The sequence below is a fragment of the Nerophis ophidion genome, linkage group LG26, assembly GCF_033978795.1.
Source record: "Nerophis ophidion isolate RoL-2023_Sa linkage group LG26, RoL_Noph_v1.0, whole genome shotgun sequence".
NCBI lineage: Eukaryota > Metazoa > Chordata > Actinopteri > Syngnathiformes > Syngnathidae > Nerophis > Nerophis ophidion.
The window spans coordinates 11,694,272-11,713,246 of record NC_084636.1 but is presented as its reverse complement, the minus strand read 5'-3'; the positions used below and the strand labels follow the sequence as shown (position 1 = coordinate 11,713,246).

General features: G+C 41.4%; 2 protein-coding genes across 3 annotated transcripts in view; one reads left to right on the top strand and one right to left on the bottom strand.

Annotated features, from left to right (window-relative positions):
• osbpl1a (oxysterol binding protein-like 1A) overlaps nt 1-18,975 on the top strand; it is a 255,624-nt gene that overhangs the window by 76,747 nt on the left and 159,902 nt on the right. The window lies entirely within an intron of this gene.
• impact (impact RWD domain protein) overlaps nt 1-18,975 on the bottom strand; it is a 75,997-nt gene that overhangs the window by 51,748 nt on the left and 5,274 nt on the right. The window contains exons 2-5 of the mRNA XM_061888877.1: nt 17,126-17,254; nt 17,002-17,054; nt 16,826-16,888; nt 16,595-16,680 (exon numbers count right to left, since the gene is read on the bottom strand). Coding sequence (XP_061744861.1) covers nt 16,595-16,680; nt 16,826-16,888; nt 17,002-17,054; nt 17,126-17,254 — 331 coding nt within the window. The remainder of the gene's footprint in view (nt 1-16,594; nt 16,681-16,825; nt 16,889-17,001; nt 17,055-17,125; nt 17,255-18,975) is intronic.

Sequence of the window (18,975 nt, the reverse complement as noted above, 5' to 3'; positions counted from 1 at the left end):
GAACACAACATTAGGCACACCTGCCTTGACATAGGTATTTATTATTATTATTATGCTTTAGTTCTTTGACTTTGTGTGCGTTGCAGCTATAACTGTTACTGCCTTGTGCACGGCATACAGTGCCGCTGCTACTAAAATCTTCATTTCCGGCATACAGTGCCGCTGCTACTAAAATCTTCATTTCCCGAAGGGCATGCAGCCAACTCTTGGCTGCAATGTTATCTCATTTAAAAATCCAATTAAAAAAAATACTCCCTTTTGATTGATCTGCAATTTCCCAAAATATTTACTGGCTGCAGTGTGCAAGTGCACTGCATCACAATGACAGTTTATATTATTACGACCTTCTCATGAAAGGTACCCAGAATGCACTTCCTTGATAAGACGGCAACAATTTTAAGACAAAAAAAAAAAAAGAATCGAGGTAAAGCGAACTACAGTCCAAACCCCGGAAGTTGAACGCAATTCAGAATCTGACCCGGAAAAATATGCAAGTTATTAAGTGTACTGAGTGAGCACGATGTGTCCATCATGTTCTCATGTGTCATGTTTTTTTTTAATTTTTTCGGACTACAATGTGCAATAATGTTATTTGTGTATATGTATATATATGCATATGTGCATGTGTATGGTTGTGTGTGTGTGTGTATATATATATATATATGTATTAGGGCTGTGGATTTTTGGGTGTCCCACGATTCGATATTGATTTTTGGGGTCACGATTCGATTTTTTTTTCCGATTCGATTCAATTCAAAAACGATATTTTTCCGATTCAAAACAATTCTGTATTCATTCAATACATAGGATTTCAGCAGGATCTACCCCAGTCTGCTGACATTCTAGCAGAGTAGGAGATTTTTTTGGACAAAAAAAAAAAGCTTTTATAATTGTAAAGGACAATGTTTTATCAACTGATTGCAATAATGTAAATTTGTTTTAACTATTAAACGAACCAAAAATATGAATTATTTTATCTTTGTGAAAATATTGGACACAGTGTGTTGTCAAGCTTATGAGATGCGATGCAAGTGTAAGCCATTGTGACACTATTGTTCTTTTTTATTATTTTTATAAATGTCTAATGATAATGTCAGTGAGGGATTTTTAATCACTGCTATGCTGAAATTGTAACTAATATTGATACTGTTGTTGATAATCATTTCTGTTTCACTACTTTTGGTTTGTTCTGTGTCGTGTTTGTGTCTCCTCAATTGCTCTGTTTATTGCAGTTCTGAGTGTTGCTGGGTCAGGTTTGGTCTTGGAATTGGATTGTTATTATATTGCTGTGTAGTGGTTTGTAAGATTGATTTAAAAAAAAAAAATAGATTTTTTTTAAAAATGAGAATCGATTCTGAATCGTACAACGCAAACGATTCAATTCGAATCGATTTTTTCCCACACTCCTAATAAATATATATATATCATCTTTATCTTTTTTTACTATTATATTACTAAATTATTGCGTATGGTCTAATTGTGTTGTACTTTGAACCTGTTCACTGTAATAATGACAAAACTCCATTCTATTCTAACTGTGCTTAACTTCTTCTTACACTTGCATGACTCGTCGAAATGTAGTCACTTAAGTTGGTGTTTTATTTTGGGGTGTCGGCTGACATCAGCACAAATCATATGTCGTTTTCCAATCCCCGTTTCCATATAAGTTGGGACATTGTGTTAGATGTAAATATAAACGGAATACACTGATTTGCAAATCATTTTCAAGCCATATTCAGTTGAATATGCTACAAAGACAACATATTTGATGTTCAAACTGAAAAACATTTTTTTTGTGCAAATAATCATTAACTTTAGAATTTGATGCCAGCAACACGTGACAAAGAAGTTGGGAAAGGTGGCAATGAATACTGATAAAGTTGAGGAATGCTCATCAAACACTTATTTGGAACATCCCACAGGTGTGCAGGCTAATTAGGAACAAGTGGTGGCATGATTGGGTATAAAAACAGCTTCCCAAAAAATGGTCAGTCTTTCACAAGAAAGGATGGGGCGAGGTACACCCCTTTGTCCACAACTGCGTGAGCAAATAGTCAAACAGTTAAAGAACGTTTCTCAAAGTGCAACTGCAAGAAATTTTGGGATTTCAACATCTACGGTCCATAATATCCTCAAAAAGATTCAGAGAATCTGGAGAAATCACTCCACATAAGCGGCATGGCTGGAAACCAACATTGAATGACCGCACTGTATCAAAAACTGACATCAATCTCTAAAGGATATCACCACATGGGCTCAGGAACACTTCAGAAAACCACTGTCACTAAATACAGTTTGTCTCTACATCTGTAAGTGCCAGTTAAAGCTCTACTATGCAAAGCGAATGCATTTATCAACAACATCCAGAAACACCGCCAGCTTCTCTGGGCGCGAGATCATCTAAGATGGACTGATGTAAAGTGGAAAAGTGTTCTGTGATCTGACGAGTCCACATTTCAAATTGTTTTTGGAAATATTTGACATCGTGTCATCCAGACCAAGAGGGAAGTGAACCATCCAGGCTGTTATCGACGCAAAGTTCAAAAGCCAGCATCTGTGATGGTATGGGGGTGCATTAGTGCCCAAGGCATGGGTAACTTACACATCTGTGAAAGCACCATTAATGCTGAAAGGTACATACAGGTTTTGGAACAACACATGCTACCATCCAAGTGCCGTCTTTTTCATGGACGCCCCTGCTTATGTCAGCAAGACAATGCCAAGCCACATTCAGCACGTGTTACATCAGCGTGGTTAGGTAAAAAAAAGAGTGCGGGTACTTTCCTGGCTCGCCTACAGTCCGGACCTGTCTCTCATTGAAAATGTGTGGCGCATTATGAAGCGTAAAATACGACAGCGGAGAACCCGGACTGTTGAACGACTGAAGCTCTACATAAAACAAGAATGGGAAACAATTCCATTTGCAAAGCTTCAACAAGTTTCCTCAGTTTCCAAATGTTTATTGAGTGTTGTTAAAAGAAAAGGTGATGTAACACAGTGGTGAACATGCCCTTGCCCAACTACTTTGGCACGTGTTGCAGCCATGAAATTCTAAGTTAATTATTATTTGCAAAAAAAAATATTACGTTTATCAGTTTGAACATCAAATATATCGTCTTTGTAGTGCATTCAACTGAATATGGGTTGAAAAAGATTTGCAAATCATTCTATTCCGTTTATATTTACATTTAACACAATTTCCCAAATCTTATGGAAACGGGGTTTGTATATGCAGTGTATATTTTTAGCGGCTTGGTGTGTGTAAGATTAATATTAAAATATGCTTATGTGTATGTGGGGGGGGGGGGGGGGTGCTCAGGGCAAGGGAGCAACATGTCACCCGGGGCAACTGTGCGGCTCATTGACGTGGATTTAATTTTTTTAAGCAGCCGCGGTTGCCCGGTGGCACAAAGTAAAACGTCCTATCTAAGATACAGACAGCTCCAATTAACCGCTGCTTGCGAGAGTTTTAGCCGCTAATTGTGATTACCACAAGTTTGAAAGGTGGCCAACTTTTCCTCAAACAACCAAATCCCTCATTTAATCCTCGGCGGCCTCGTTACATTGTCCCGACGGCCCGTGTCTCCTTTGTCCCGTTGGCACCTTCTCACTTCCTTTTGGGTGACTCGACACCTCCCGCCCACCACAAGCCCGCGCTGTGCCAGGGGCCGTCAATCAGGCGTCTCGGAGCTCAGCCGTATTACCACATGAATCCCAGAGAGCAGACGTTCAATGCCACACAACAATCGGCGAGGACTATTAAGGGCTCCCCCCCCCCTCTTCCGGCCCCCCGTCTGCGCTTTTTAGTCAAAGGAAAGTCAGTAATGGACTCGGTCCGCCATCGACCTCGCTGATGACCTTATTCACAGTGACACTTGTACGAAATCTTTCATTTGGGTAGCATCCCCACCCCCTCAAAAGATGCTGTCAAGGCAACCAGAGGTATTAGTTAGATATTCATCACAATGCGGTGCTGTCACTCAAAGTCAGACGCCGGGCGGCGTTCCAAGCCTAAACAGGCTTTTGTGCGCCGCACACACTGAAATCCGTGACTGTAGAGAGCCACCATGTAGCCAGCCGGGCATCCACTTGCTGTTTATGGACCACAAAACAATATGGTTCCAATCATCTCAAAAGCAGTGCATGGAGGCAACATTTGTCACGTGCCAAATTTTTCGGACCATAAGGTGCAATAAAGAGGTCATGTGATGATTTTTTTTTATTTCTTTCTACATTTAAAGGCCTACTGAAATGAGATTTTCTTATTTAAACGGGGATAGCAGGTCCATTCTATGTGTCATACTTGATCATTTCGCGATATTGCCATATTTTTGCTGAAAGGATTTAGTAGAGAACATCGATAAAGTTTGCAACTTTTTTGTCGCTAATAAAAAAGACTTGCTAGTACCGGAAGTAGCAGACGATGTGCACGTGACGTCACGGGTTGTGGAGATCCTCACATCCGAACAATGTTTACAATCATGGCCACCAGCAGCGAGAGCGATTCGGACCGAGAAAGCGACGATTTCACCATTAATTTGAGCGAGGATGAAAGATTTGTGGATGAGGAAAGTGAGAGTGAAGGACTAGAAAAAAAAAAAAACAGACGGCAAAGCAATTCAGATGTTATTAGACACATTTACTAGGATAATTCTGGAAAATCCCTTATCTGCTTATTGTGTCACGAGTGTTTTAGTGAGATTATATGGTCGTACCTGTACAACCTGAAAGTCGGAGGGGTGTCTCCAAGGGAAGCCACGTTTCTCGACGAGGCGAAGGCAGCCGGGCTGAGATTTTGTTTTTATCCCCCCTCCTCCACGGTGGAAGCATCCGACAGTCGGGGGCGGCCGGTGGGAGGAGGCAAGAGAGTCCGCAGCTGCAGGAGGAACGACGCAAGCTCTCCGCTCGTTTCTACGGTAAGAGCCGACTTATTACCACCATTTTCTCACGGAAAACTGCCGGTTGACATGTGGTAGGGAACCATGTTCGCTTGACCGCTCGGTTCCATAGTAAAGCTTCACCGGAATGTAAACAAGGAAACACAGGCTGTGTTTGTGTTGCTAAAGGCGGCCGCTTCCCACCTACATCTTTCTTCTTTGACGTCTCCATCATTAATTGAACAAATTGCAAAAGATTCAGCAACACAGATGTCCATAATACTGTGTAATTATGCGATTAAAAGAGACTTATAGCTGTGAACGGTGCTGGACCAAAATTTCCTCTACAATGCGTGACGTCACGCGTCATCATACCGCGACGTTTTAGCATGATCCTTCCGCGCGAAATTTAAAATTGCAATTTAGTAAACTAAAAAGGCCGTATTGGCATGTGTTGCAATGTTAACAGTTCATCATTGATATATAAACTATCAGACTGCGTGGTCGGTAGTAGTGGGTTTCAGTAGGACTTTGAAACACATTCTTGTGGTCTACATAACATGTAGTGGTGGTTCTTTGGTCAAAATCTTGCAGAGATTATGTTTTTCAGATCATTTTCAAGCCGCTTTCTGACCGTCTCTTCAGGATGCCCCGATTTTACAAGACCCAAAACCAGTGAAGTTGACATGTTGTGTAAATGGTAAATAAAAATAGAATACAATGATTTGCGAATCCTTTTCAACTTATATTCAATTGAATAGACTGCAAAGACAAGATACTTAACGTTCGAACTGGAAAACGTTTAGTTATTTTTTGCAAATATTAGCTCATTTGGAATTTGATGCCTGCAACCTGTTTCAAAAAAGCTGGCACAAGTGGCAAAGAAGACTGACAAAGTTGAGGAATGCTCATCAAACACGTATTTTGAACATCCCACAGGTGAACAAGCTAATTTCGAACAGGTGGGTGCCATGATTGGGTATAACAGCGGCTTCCATGGAATGCTCAGTCATTCACAAACAAGGATGAGGCAAGGGTCACCACTTTGGGAACAAATGCGAGAGCAACTTGTCTAACAGTTTAAGAACAATCTTTCTTAATGAGCTATTGCAATGAATTTAGGTTTTTCACCATATACGGTCCGTAATATCATCAAAAGGTTCAGAGAATCTGTAAGTGCAAGTTAAAACTCTACTATGCAAAGCCAAAGCCATTTATCAACAACACCCAGAAACGCTGCAGGCTTCGCTGTGCACCAGCTCATCTAAGATAGACTAATGCAAAGTGGAAAAGTGTTCTGTGGTCTGACGAGTCCACATTTCAAATTGTTTTTGGAAACTGGATGTTGTGTCCTCTGGAACAAAGAGGAATAGAACCATCTGGATTGTTATCGGCGTAATGTTCAAAAGCAAGCATCTGTGATTCATATATCTTTGCAGTCCATTCAACTGTATATAAGTTGAAAAGGACTTGCAAATCATTGTATTCTGTTTTTATTTACCATTTACACAACGTGCCAACTTTACTGGTTTTGAGTTTTGTAAAAAATGCAGTTTATTTGCGGTAATGAATGTGATTAGTTTTATTAACTTGGTTGCAGACTCATATTTAGCCGCTAGACGCTTAATAAATACAGAGTGAGCCAGAGGTGTTTGTGGTAATGATAATTATGTACTTTTTCACAAAAAATGCCCGATAATGAACAATCGGCACATCCCTATCTGAAATCAAAAAAACTTGTGTGCCATATTCAAATGTATTGAGACCGGCTCGCAAACAAACGACTTGCAAGTCTGAACCGGTTTCGATCCGTCGCTTCCAAGAGGAGCTCAAAAGACTCGACTCGTTCGCAAACGTCACATCCCTACCAGGCAAGATCTGTGACCCACCACCCACCGTTTGAAAACCATTGCCAATTTGTTACGCTTCTCAGGCAAAAGTATTTCCCATTTTTGCTTGATGTACAGCTTATCGTATTTCCTTGAATTGCCGCCGGGGCGGTAATTAATTTAAAACTTCTTCTCACTCCGGCGTTTACCAAAGGCATGCGGTAAAGGCAAGCACGCGCTAATTATTTTAAAACCTCTTCTCACTCCGGCACTTGCCAAAGGCATGCAGTAAATTTGGGCCTGCGCTTAAAAATTTGAGTGTGATGTAAGGATACCATCATTAAAAGCACATTTAATTAAAATTGTTTTTATTTTGGTCTTACGTTTACTTATAAATGAAGTCCATGCGCAGCTCCTTACGATCAAAAGCATCGATAACTTGTTCCTTATCTTTCTTCAGTTGTAAAAGTCTCTCTGTCTCGATGGAGATCTTCCTTTATTACCTCCTGCTTTGATTGAAAGTCCAGTTTAGAAAACTGCTATCAGTTAGCTCGGCTCCTCACGTGTAGTGCGGGCGACAACAGAATTTCCTCGAACAACTCCCCCTCCCGTTCTGCTCCGTGGGTGATCTCTTTATCCCACCGTTGCGACCATGAGGTGTTTTTGTATGAATAATACCTGGGTATTTATGACTGGAACATGCTTTATTTCAGCCCGGTTGTTTACATAGCCAGCATAAGAGTAGTGGCGTTACATCCTAAAAGGTTCGTTGTGCACCCCCCTCGTCATATCCATTCCCAGCATACTTGTTGTCACTTCTTCTGCAGCCGAGTAGTCGTAAGAAGGATCACTAGCGCCCTCTACCACCAGAAGGCGGGAGTCATTTGATGACTCCTATTTGACACACGCAGCTACGGTATATTAATAAAACATAGCTGCTTACTGTTCTTTTTAGCATATTCAATAGCTCGGAGCTTAAATCTTACTGAATAGCTCGTAATCTTCTTCCCTTTATGCGATTTCAAATGATTGAAATCAGCCTCCTCCATTTTGAAAATGATGACAGGGGAAGTGTCACTCGTGACGTGACGAGTTTGACCCGGTGGAAATTCTAGGCATATGATAATTATGTAGCGAAACAAGTTTGACCCGGCGTTAATCCTGAGCCGGCGGTAATGCTAAGCATCCGCTAATTATTTTGCGAGACGAGTTTGACCCGGCAGTAATTCAAGGCAGGTGCATACTACCGTATTTTTCGGACTATAAGTCGCAGTCTTCTCCACAGTCCACAGTTTCTTGTTTTTTTTTAATAGTTTGGCCAAGTCTCACCCCCGGCCAAACTACAAAAAAAAACACGATTTGTAGTCCGAAAAATACGGTATATGCCCGGCGGCAATTCAAGGAAATACGGTAAGTGGTTCAACAGTCCAATGGGAGACGGGTCTCCCATTGGACTAGGAAGTCAGTGGTTTGGCATTGCATTGCTAAAATAAGCAGGGGCGTCCATGAAAAACCCGTTGCTTGGATGACAACATATGTTGCACCAAAACTTGTATGTACCTTTCAGCATTAATGGTGCCTGCACAAATGTGTAAGTTACCCATGCCTTGGGCACTAATACACCCCCTTACCATCACACATTAGTGGGGGTGGGACATGTCCACCCTCAGGCAGAAAATGAACAACGCACTTCATCCGGAAACTGAATCTGCAGACATCCAAAGCACCGAGCGACTGCAAACTTGTTATTTTAGAGTCACAATGCGTCGCTAGTTGCCTGGATCTTTTATGCAAATGACTCATCAGTGGGATGCAGGATTTCTTGTTACAAGAAGATTACACTGGATGGCTGCTCAATGGCGACAAATGAAGAGCGTGTGCTGCGCTCTGCGGCGGCACCTTGCCAAGAATCCGCCGTGCACACTTTAAAACTGTTGGATTGTAATACCGTGTGTATATATTAGATTTGCCACTGTTTATTCTTGTGCTTATAGATTGTACATCTATTGACTGCATCCTACTGAGAGATGTTCCCTATTTGTCCTTGATTACTTTCCTGCAGCCGTTGCAATGGATGCCAAACATCCCATAAAAACAAGGTGACATTAAAGGCCTACTGAAATTAGATTTTCTTATTCAAACGGGGATAGCAGGTCCATTCTATGTGTCATACTTGATCATTTCGTGATATTGCCATATTTTTGCTGAAAGCATTTAGTAGAGAACATCGACGATAAAGTTCGCAACTTTTCGTCGCTAATAAAAAAAAGCCTTGCCTTTACCGGAAGTAGCAGAAGATGTGCGTGTGACGTCACGGGTTGTAGGGCTCCTCACATTGTTTATGTGAGCCTCCAGCAGCAAAAGCTATTAGGACCGAGAAAGCGACAATTTCCCCATTAATTTGAGCGAAGATGAAATATTTCTAGATGAGGAAATTTAGAGTGAAGGCCTAGAAAGAAAAAAAAAGGCGATTGCAGTGAGAGCGATTCAGATGTTTTTAGACACATTTACTAGGATAATTCTGGGAAATCCCTTATCTGCCTATTGTGTTGCTAGTGTTTTAGTGAGTTAAATAGTACCTTAAATTCAAAGGGGTGTGTCTACGGGTGTTTTGACTCCAGAGTCTCTGAGAGAAGTCACGGCAGCTGCAGGAGGACGCTGACTCCGCTGATCCCCGGTAAAGGGCGACCCTTTTCCACAATTTTCTCACCGAAAACTGCCAGTTGAGATGCAGTCGGGATCCATGTTTGCTTGACCGCTCTGATCCATAGTAAAGCTTCACCTCCGGGAATTTTAAACAAGGAAACACCGTGTGTTTGTGTGGCTAAAGGCTAAAAGCTTCCCACCTTCATCTTTCTACTTTGACTTCTCCATTATTAATTGAACAAATTGCAAAAGATTCAGCAACGCAGATGTCCAAAATACTGTGGAATTGCGCGATGAAAAGAGACAACTTTTAGCCGTGAGTGGTGCTGGGCTAAAATGTCCCCTCCAACCAATTCAAATTCTGTGACGTTTTCAACAGGAAACTCCGTGGGAAATGTAAAATTGCGATTTAGTAAACTAAACCAGCCGATTTGGCATGTGTTACAATGTTAATATTTCATCATTGATATATAAACTATCACACTGCGTGGTCGGTAGTAGTGGGTTTCAGTAGGCCTTTAAGGAGGACGCACACGTTAGCCATACTAGCCTATCTATGAGTCAAATGTCAACAGTAATGTCAGGCTAGGTTAGCATAACTGTTGAAAAAAAATGAAAAAAATTAAACTTTCAGCTCCCACTTCTGCAACTGACAGGGCTGCATTTTTAGATGTAAAGCAGATCTATTCAACTGGGTGCCCTCGGGCCACATCCGGCCCACAAAAAGTATTGAGGAAACTATTAGAAACCGGGTTGTGACAGCGAAGCATACAGTCGTGGTCAAAACTTTACATACACTTGTAAAAAACATAATGTCATGGCTGTCTTGAGTTTCCCATAATTTCTACAACTCTTGTTTTTTTTGTGAGAGTGATTGGCAAACATACTTGGGTACATGTCCCTTGGCAAGTTTCACTGCAATAAGGCGCTTTTGGTAGCCATTGACAAGCTTGTAGTTGAATTATTGACCATTCCTCTTGACAAAATTGGTGCAGTTCAGCTAAAGTTGTTGGTTTTCTGACACGGACTTGTTTCTTTAGCATTGTCCACACGATTAAGTCAGAACTTTGGGTAGGACATTCTAAAACCTTCATTCTAGCCTCATTTAGCCATTTTTTTTACCACTTTTGAGGCGTGTTTGGGGTCATTATCTTGCTGGAACACCCAACTGCGCCCAAAACCCAACCTCTGGGCAGATGAATTTCGGTTGTCCTGAAGAATGTGGAGGTAAACCTCCTAAAGTGCCAGTTCCATTGACAGCAAAACAGGCCCAGAGCAAAAAACTACCACCACCATGCTTGACGGTAGGTGTGGTGTTCCTGGGATTAAAGGCCTCACCTTTTCTCTTTCAAACATATTGCTGGGTATGGTGGACAAACAGCTCCATTTCTGTTTCATCTGACATCACATGTACAAAGATAAGATGTTTTTTGTAAACAAAAAGTATGTGCTCCAATCAGTCGATCACAAAAAAAAAGTTGTAGAAATTATTGGAAACTCAAGACAGCCATGACATTATGTTCTTTACAAGTGTATGTAAACTTTTGACCACGACTGAGCACTGTATAACTGATATACCACAGAAACCTTTACTATATATGTATATATATATATATATATATATATATATATATATATATATATATATATATATATATTAGAGATGTCCGATAATATAGGACTGCCGATATTATTGGCCAATAAATGCTTTAAAATGTAATATTGGAAATTATCGGTTTCAAAAAGTAAAATTTATGACTTCTGAAAACGCCTCTGTACAGAGTGGTACACGGACGTAGGGAAAAGTACAGAGCAGTTGCGTCTCCCAGTCACACTTGCCAACCCTCCCGATTTTTCCGGGAGACTCCCGAAATGTAAGTGTCACTCCCGAGGCAACCATTCTGCCAAATTTTTCCCGATTTCCACCCAGATAACAATATCGGGGGCGTGTCTTTAAGGCACTGCATTTGCGGCTTTTACAGACGTACACAAGTGAATGCAAGCATACTTGGTCAACAGCCATACAGGTCACACTGAGGGTGGCCGTATAAACTTTAACACTGTTACAAATATGCGCCACACTGTGAACCCACACCAAACAAGAATGACAAACACATTTCGGGAGAACATCCGCACCGTAACACAACATAAACACAACAGAACAAATACACAGAACCCCTTGCAGCACTAACTCTTCCGAGACACTACAATATACAACCCCCCAACTCAACCTCGTCATGCTGTCTCAGGGAGAACATGTCCCAAATTCCTAGCTGCTGTTTAGAGGCATGTTAAAAAAAATAATGCACTTTGTGACTTCCATAATAAATATGGCAGTGCCATATTCCCATTTTTTTTCCATAACTTGAGTTAATTTATTTTGGAAAACCTTGTTACATTGTTTAATGCATCCAGCGGGGCATCACAACAAAATTAGGCATAATGTGTTAACTCCACAATTGTATATATCGGTATCGGTAGAAAATCAGAATTGGTAATTAAGAGTTGGACAATATCGGATATCGGCAAAAATGGCCATTATAGGAAATATCTAATATATGTATGTATGTATGTATGTATCTATATATATATATATATATATATATATATATATATATATATATATATATATATATATATATATATATATATATATATATATATATATGTAAGTATGTGAATGTGTGTGTGTATATGTGTGTGTATATATGTGTATATATATATATATATATATATATATATATTAGGGGTGTAACGGTACGTGTATTTTTATTGAACCATTTCGGAACGGGGGGTTCGGTTCGGAGGTGTATCGAACGAGTTTCCACAAGGACATATTAGGTAGCACAATGCAGAGCCAGGCACAACACACGGCAGGCTAGCAGCGACCGGGCTAGGACAACATGTAAAAGCCAGAGCTGGAAGACCCTCCTGCCTCGTTAACATCTCCCGTTTGGGAACACTTTGGCTGCGCGGTGCGATACAACAATGGAGGACGGAGGTTTGCCAACATTGTTGAGCAGCAGTAGGGTATTCTTCTGCCAACACGTCAAACATGCTAACCCCTTTGAAGCGGCACCGACCCCCAAGTTATGCTCGCTTTAAGGAAGAGAAAGAGGAGCGTGGTGCAAACACTGCATTCAAGCAGCCTCTCCTCGGCGAGTCAGGCAGGGCTGAAGTAATAACAAATGTTTTTATAGCAGCAGATTTAAGACTGTCCATCCATCCATTTTCTACCACTTGTCCCATCCGGCGTCACGGGGGGTTGCTGTATTGCGTTAAAAACAAAATTTTGACACACTTCTATGGTGGAAGAACAATGACCCCATATATCCTCTTACTGCCAAGTTAGCCAGGCTGGGGGGGGATAAAGAAAAGTTAATCTGAGGCTGAGTTGACTTGAAACTGTTTTAATGTTGCACTATTTATATGTAGAAGAAAAGTTTTGTCATTTTATTTCATCTGAGCAACAACTGGAGGCAGTTTAATGTTGATTAACGTGGACCCCGACTTAAAGAAGATGAAAAACTTATTGGGGTGTTAGCATTCAGTGGTCAATTGTACGGAATATATACTGTACTGTGCAATCTACTAATAAGTCTCAATCAATCAAAAAAAGCACTTTATATGTAGAAATTTGTGTTAAGAAACCGATCTGAGCCTTATCTTATTTAGTTTTTATTTTATATATGTTGACCACATAAACCCTGGCAATGGACCCTGTGTGTATATTAGAGATGCACGGTTTGCGGTCACAACCGCGGAGTCCGCGGATAAACCGCGGGTCGGGCGGGTGACATGATGAAAAAATTTATTTTAAATACATTCAGGCGGGTGGTGGTTGAACCAATTCGGAAAAATATATTGTAATAATCCCAGGAATGTAGGCTCATAAAACTTCTTTGTTTGTCTTGTCTTTATTGCACAAAATGTAATACAACCACACAACAGCTCTCATGTCTCTAACACTTTTCTCGGGACAAGTCCAACTGTCACTTCCTGTCGATAACATCACTTCCCTATCTCTCCCGGAAGTCCCGCCCCCCCAGCCAAAGTCATTGGCTAACACCCCGTAGCCAGCCGCTACATTATACATAGTTAAATGTTATGTTGAAGAGGTTCATTTAGCCTACTGACGTGTATTTATAAATGGTTGATTTACATAGGCTAATAAGTAAAGTGTTGTACCTGACAACTCTTGATGGTACAATCTCTATAAAACATCACAGACAACGTCACGCTAACATCACGTGACACCTATGATGAAGGCTGCAGAAGCAAGGTAGCCCAAACTTGTCAGGTACAACACTTAACCTTACTAGCCTGTAGAAATCAACCATTTATAAATAGTTAAATATTGTTACCCACATACGAAAAACGAGCAGCACTCTTTGAAACAGTATGTGGGCATACTTTTATTTTGAAGTGTCTCGTTTGGTCTGTCGACGGATGTAAGGAAGCTACTTCCGGGTATGGCCAACGAGGTATTTGTCGTTTGTTGGTATTTTACTTGGTAAAATGTTTGATGCACATGCTGTGCATGTTATTATTTTTACGTTTGTAACCTGCTTTATTTATTACAGTAAGCCTTCAAATAAATCTGTTCAAGAAAGCCATTGTGTCTGTGCTATTTGGAGGGAGTTACACTTTCTAACCTCACTAATGCCTTGCATCGTCTATATTAGATATGTAACAACGGGAGGGTGGCGGGCGGGTGTGGCTTTGACGAAATGTTGGTTCGGGTGGATTGCGGATGGATGACTACTTTTGTGATGCGGTTGCGGGTGATATAATTGCCTATCCGCGCATCTCTAGTGTATAAGTATGTTATGCCATTGTTTACAAATTTGGTAAATAAATAACCAAAACATTTACATTTTGTTGTTTCTTACTGCACCGATAATGAACCGAACCGTGACCTCTAAACCGAGGTACGTACAGCCGAACCGAAATTTTTGTGTACCGTTAAACCCTTAATATATATATATACACACACACACACAGGGGTGAACTCATCTATCTAGGACAGGGGTAGGGAACCTATGGCTTTAGAGCCAGATGTGGCTCTTTTGATGACTGCATCTGGCGCTCTGATAAATCTTAGCTGGCATTGCTTAACATAAGTAATGAATAATTCCGCTGATAATCACAGGTTCATTTAGCCTACTGACGGCAATATCAAATTAATGTCTTATCTTTTGAAAGTAACGTTCAAAAGATAAGACATTCTCATGCATTTTAATCCAACCATCTATTTTCTATCGCACCTGTTCAAGAAGTCACATTAATGGTAAGAAGTATTATTTATTATTGGTTAGCTTTAGAATAAGTGAATTATATTGTGAAGTGAATTTTATATACAGTATATATAGCACTTTTTCTCTAGTGACTCAAAGCGCTTTACATTTTGAAACACAATATCTAAATTACATTTAAACCAGTGTGGGTGGCACTGGGAGCAGGTGGGTAAAGTGTCTTGCCCAAGGACACAACGGCAGTGACTAGGATGGCGGAAGTGGGGATTGAACCTGGAAAGTGGGGATTGAACCTGGAACCCTCAAGTTGCTGGCACGGCCACTCTACCATCCAAGATGTACCGCCCCAATAACAACGTTATTAAAAAGAATAAAATACTTATTATTCTCTAAAAATGTTAGTCTTACTTACCAATGCACGCATTTAATTGTATTCAGTGTTAAAAAATATTATATGGCTCTCACGGAAATACATTTTAAAATATTTGGCTTTCATGGCTGGGGAGAGGGAAGTCTGGGTTTCCCTGCTTAGGCTGTTGCCCCCGCGACCCGACCTCGGATAAGCGGAAGATGATGGATGGATGGATGGGCTTTCATGGCTCTCTCGGCCAAAAAGGATCCCGACCCCTGATCTAGGGAATAGCTCAGAAGCAGTAGTCCAGAAACTTGACGTTGTCCTTAGGCAAGACACTTTCTCCCAGTTCCAACCACACTTGTGTTTGAATGAATGAGTGTGGAAGGACTCCCTTATTCACCAAAGGCGATGCATTCATGACGCCATGAAAAGCCGCAACTTCAAAAGTGTGTTTTTTAGCGCCTCTTCTCTCAAAAGAAAAGCAAACAAAGTGAGGGGACTGGAATCTCTCATGTTCGGTGCTCATACACAGACTCTAGAACATAGGTGTCAAACTCTGGCCCGCGGGCCAAATTTGGCCCGCCGTGTAATTTAATCTGGCCCTTGAGGCAATATCAAATTAACATTAGAGCTGGCCGCGGGTGCTATACAGCGGTGCCGCTGTAACACTGCATTCACCGATTTCCCGGGAGACTCTCGAATTTCAGTGCCCCTCCCGAAAATCTCCCGGTGCAACCATTCTCCCGAATTCAACCCGGGGAACAATATTGGGGGTGTGCCTTAAAGGCACTGCCTTTAGCGTCCCCTACAACCTGTCGTCAAGTCTGTTTTTCCTCCTCACAAACAGCGTGCCGGCCCAGTCACGTAATATATGTGGCTTCGACACACATGTAAGTAAACGCAAGGCATACTTGATCAACAGCATACAGGTCACACTGAGGGTGGCCATATAAACAACTTTAACACTGTTACAAATATGCGCCCCACTGTGAACCCACACCAAACAAGAATAACCAACACATTTCGGGAGAACATCCGCACCGTAACACAACATAAACACAACAAAAACACAACAGAACAAATACCCAGAACCCCTTGCAGCACTAACTCTTCCGGACCACTACAATATACACCCCCACTCCCCGCTACCAACAAACCCCCCTAACCCTGCCCACCTGAGCCCCGACATTAACTGAGCAGTAAAAAGGCCTGAATGATTGCTTTATTCATTATTTTATTTTCAAATGTATTAGCTTCTGGAAAAAGTTAATGATGATATTTACCTCAGAAGGCTGCAAATACAAAAGAGGCCGTCAATTTTTATTTAAATTTGATTTGATATGCCATTGATAATTTTTAATTATTATTATTTGAAACTCAATTTTGCATGTCACTATAAAGTTATATAAGCCTTGCTTGTTCAATATTCAATGAAAAACTTGTTTGGGTCCCTATTAAAAGGTTAATTTGTTCAACCTCGGCCCGCAGCTTTGTTCAGTTTTAAATTTTGGTCCACTCTGTATTTGAGTTTGACACCCCTGCTCTAGAAACATACACTACTGTCAGAGCATCACTTTTGCATATTGACTTTTAAGCCTGCCCACTTTCACTGGAATTGTGGTCACATCTCACCTGTTTCTGAGTCTTGGGATTTGTCAACAAGGAATTCTCTGATTTTCTCCACCCACATGTAGAGGATGCTCTCCCCGACATGCTCCCTGCAAAAGACGGCGCGGAAACGGGGATTGAGGGGCTTCATATCGCACGGCTCGGCGGGAGCAATCACGGCGGCGCCCGTGTTTGTGACTAATATCACTCTGCGCCGCGCCCTCGCCGAGTCGGAGATGAGAGAGAGGCACTCACACGTAGAGGTCTTCCAGGCTGTTTGCCAATTTCACCCTCTCGGAGCCCCGCAACCACGCCGCACTACAAAAGCCGGAACAAACAGGTTGTTATCGAGTGGGGGCGAGGAGTGGCTTGATGTCGACTAAATTTGGCAGATTGCTGCAGAATAAAATTTGCAAAGCAAATAGACTGACTTGATCTGGTAGATCGGCGGGGCTGTGCTGGGATAATCAGGTGGGAGAATTATCTGTGGGGAGGGGAGGAGGAAAGTTAACCAGATGGCAAAAAAAATTTACATTCCAGCCTGCTTTTTTCGACCTGCAAACACGCCGTGATTCTGGGCTCATCCATGTGGTTTGATATTTTGATGCAAAATATTCTGGCCGCCTCGTCAATGACACACCATTCATCGCCATAGATCGAAGACAGGGCCTCCACCTCTTCCATCTTGAAAGATGATCAATCAATAACATGGAAACATTGTTTATTCAGCAACACAATTTGATAATTGAGTGAACATTTGGAATATAATAGTGTCAATTGCTAATTATGAACATCATAACAAATCCTTATTATGTGCAAAGCCGGGATTTAGCCTTGTTTGTGCAAACTTAAAGGCCTACTGAAACCCACTACTACCAACCACGCAGTCTGATAGTTTATTTATTAATGATGAAATCATGCCAATACGGCCGGTTTAGTTTACTAAATTGCAATTTTAAATTTCGCGCGGAAGTATCACGCTAAAACAGGGGTGTCAAACTCAAATACAGAATGGGCCAAAATTTAAAACTGAACAGAGCCAATGGGCCAAAGTTGAACAAATAAACCTTTTAATAGGGACCCAAACAAGTTTTGCATTGAATATTGAACAAGCAAGGCTTATATAACTTTATAGTGACATGTAAAATCAAATTTTAAATAAGAATAATAATCCATCCATCCATTTTCTACCGCTTATTCCCTTTCGGGGTCGCGGGGGGCGCTGGCGCCTATCTCAGCTACAATCGGGCGGAAGGCGGCGTACACCCTGGACAAGACGCCACCTCATCGCAGGGCCAACACAGATAGACAGACAGCATTCACACTCACATTCACACACTACGGCCAATTTAGTGTTGCCAATCAACCTATCCCCAGGAGCATGTCTTTGGAAGTGGGAGGAAGCCGGAGTACCCGGAGGGAACCCATGCATTCACGGGTAGAATATGCAAACTCCACACAGAAAAATCCTGAGCCTGGATTTGAACCCAGGACTGCAGGACCCCTCTGCCACCGTGAAGCCCATAAGAATAATAATAATAATAAAAAAATATCAATGGTATATCAAATAAACTTTCAATAAAAATAGAATTAATCTTTTCTATTTGCAGCCCTCTGAGGTAACTATCAAAATAAACTTTTTCTTAGGCTAATAATACATTTGCAAATAAAATAATAAGGAATGAATCAAACATTCAAGCCTTGAAGTAGCAAGAGAAAGTGTATGAGTAAAACGTTAATTATTACTTGGGGGGGGGGATTATATTGTAGTGTCCCGGAAGAGTTAGTGCTGCAAGGGGTTCTGGGTATTTGTTATGTTTATGTTGTGTTACGGTGCGGATGTCCTCCCGAAATGTGTTTGTTATTCTTGTTTGGTGTGGGTTCACAGTGTGGTGCATATTTGTAAGATTGTTAAAGTTGTTTATACGGCCAACCTTAGTGTGACCTGTATGGCTGTTGAACAAGTATGCGTTGCATTCACTTGTGTGCGTGTGTGTGTAAAAGCCGCATATATTATGTGACTGGGTTGGCAAGGTATTTCTATGTAGAAAAAGAGGACCAGAAAACAGGTTGTAGAGGACGCTAAAGGCAGTGCCATTAAGGCACGCCCCCAATATTGTCGTCCGGGTGGAAATAGGGAGATATTCGGGAGAAAGGTTACCCTGGGAGATTTTCGGGAGGGGCACTGAAATTTGGGAGTCCGGGAAAATCGGGAGGGTTGGCATGTATGAGTATTAGCGATGAATGTGGTGTTAATTTCATATTGCCTCAAGGGCCAAATGAAATTACAGGGCGGGCCAAATTTGGCCCGCGAGCCAAAGTTTGACACCATGCACTAAAACGTCGCGGTATGATGACGTGTGCGCATGACGTCACGCATTGTAGAGGACGTTTTGGTCCGGTAC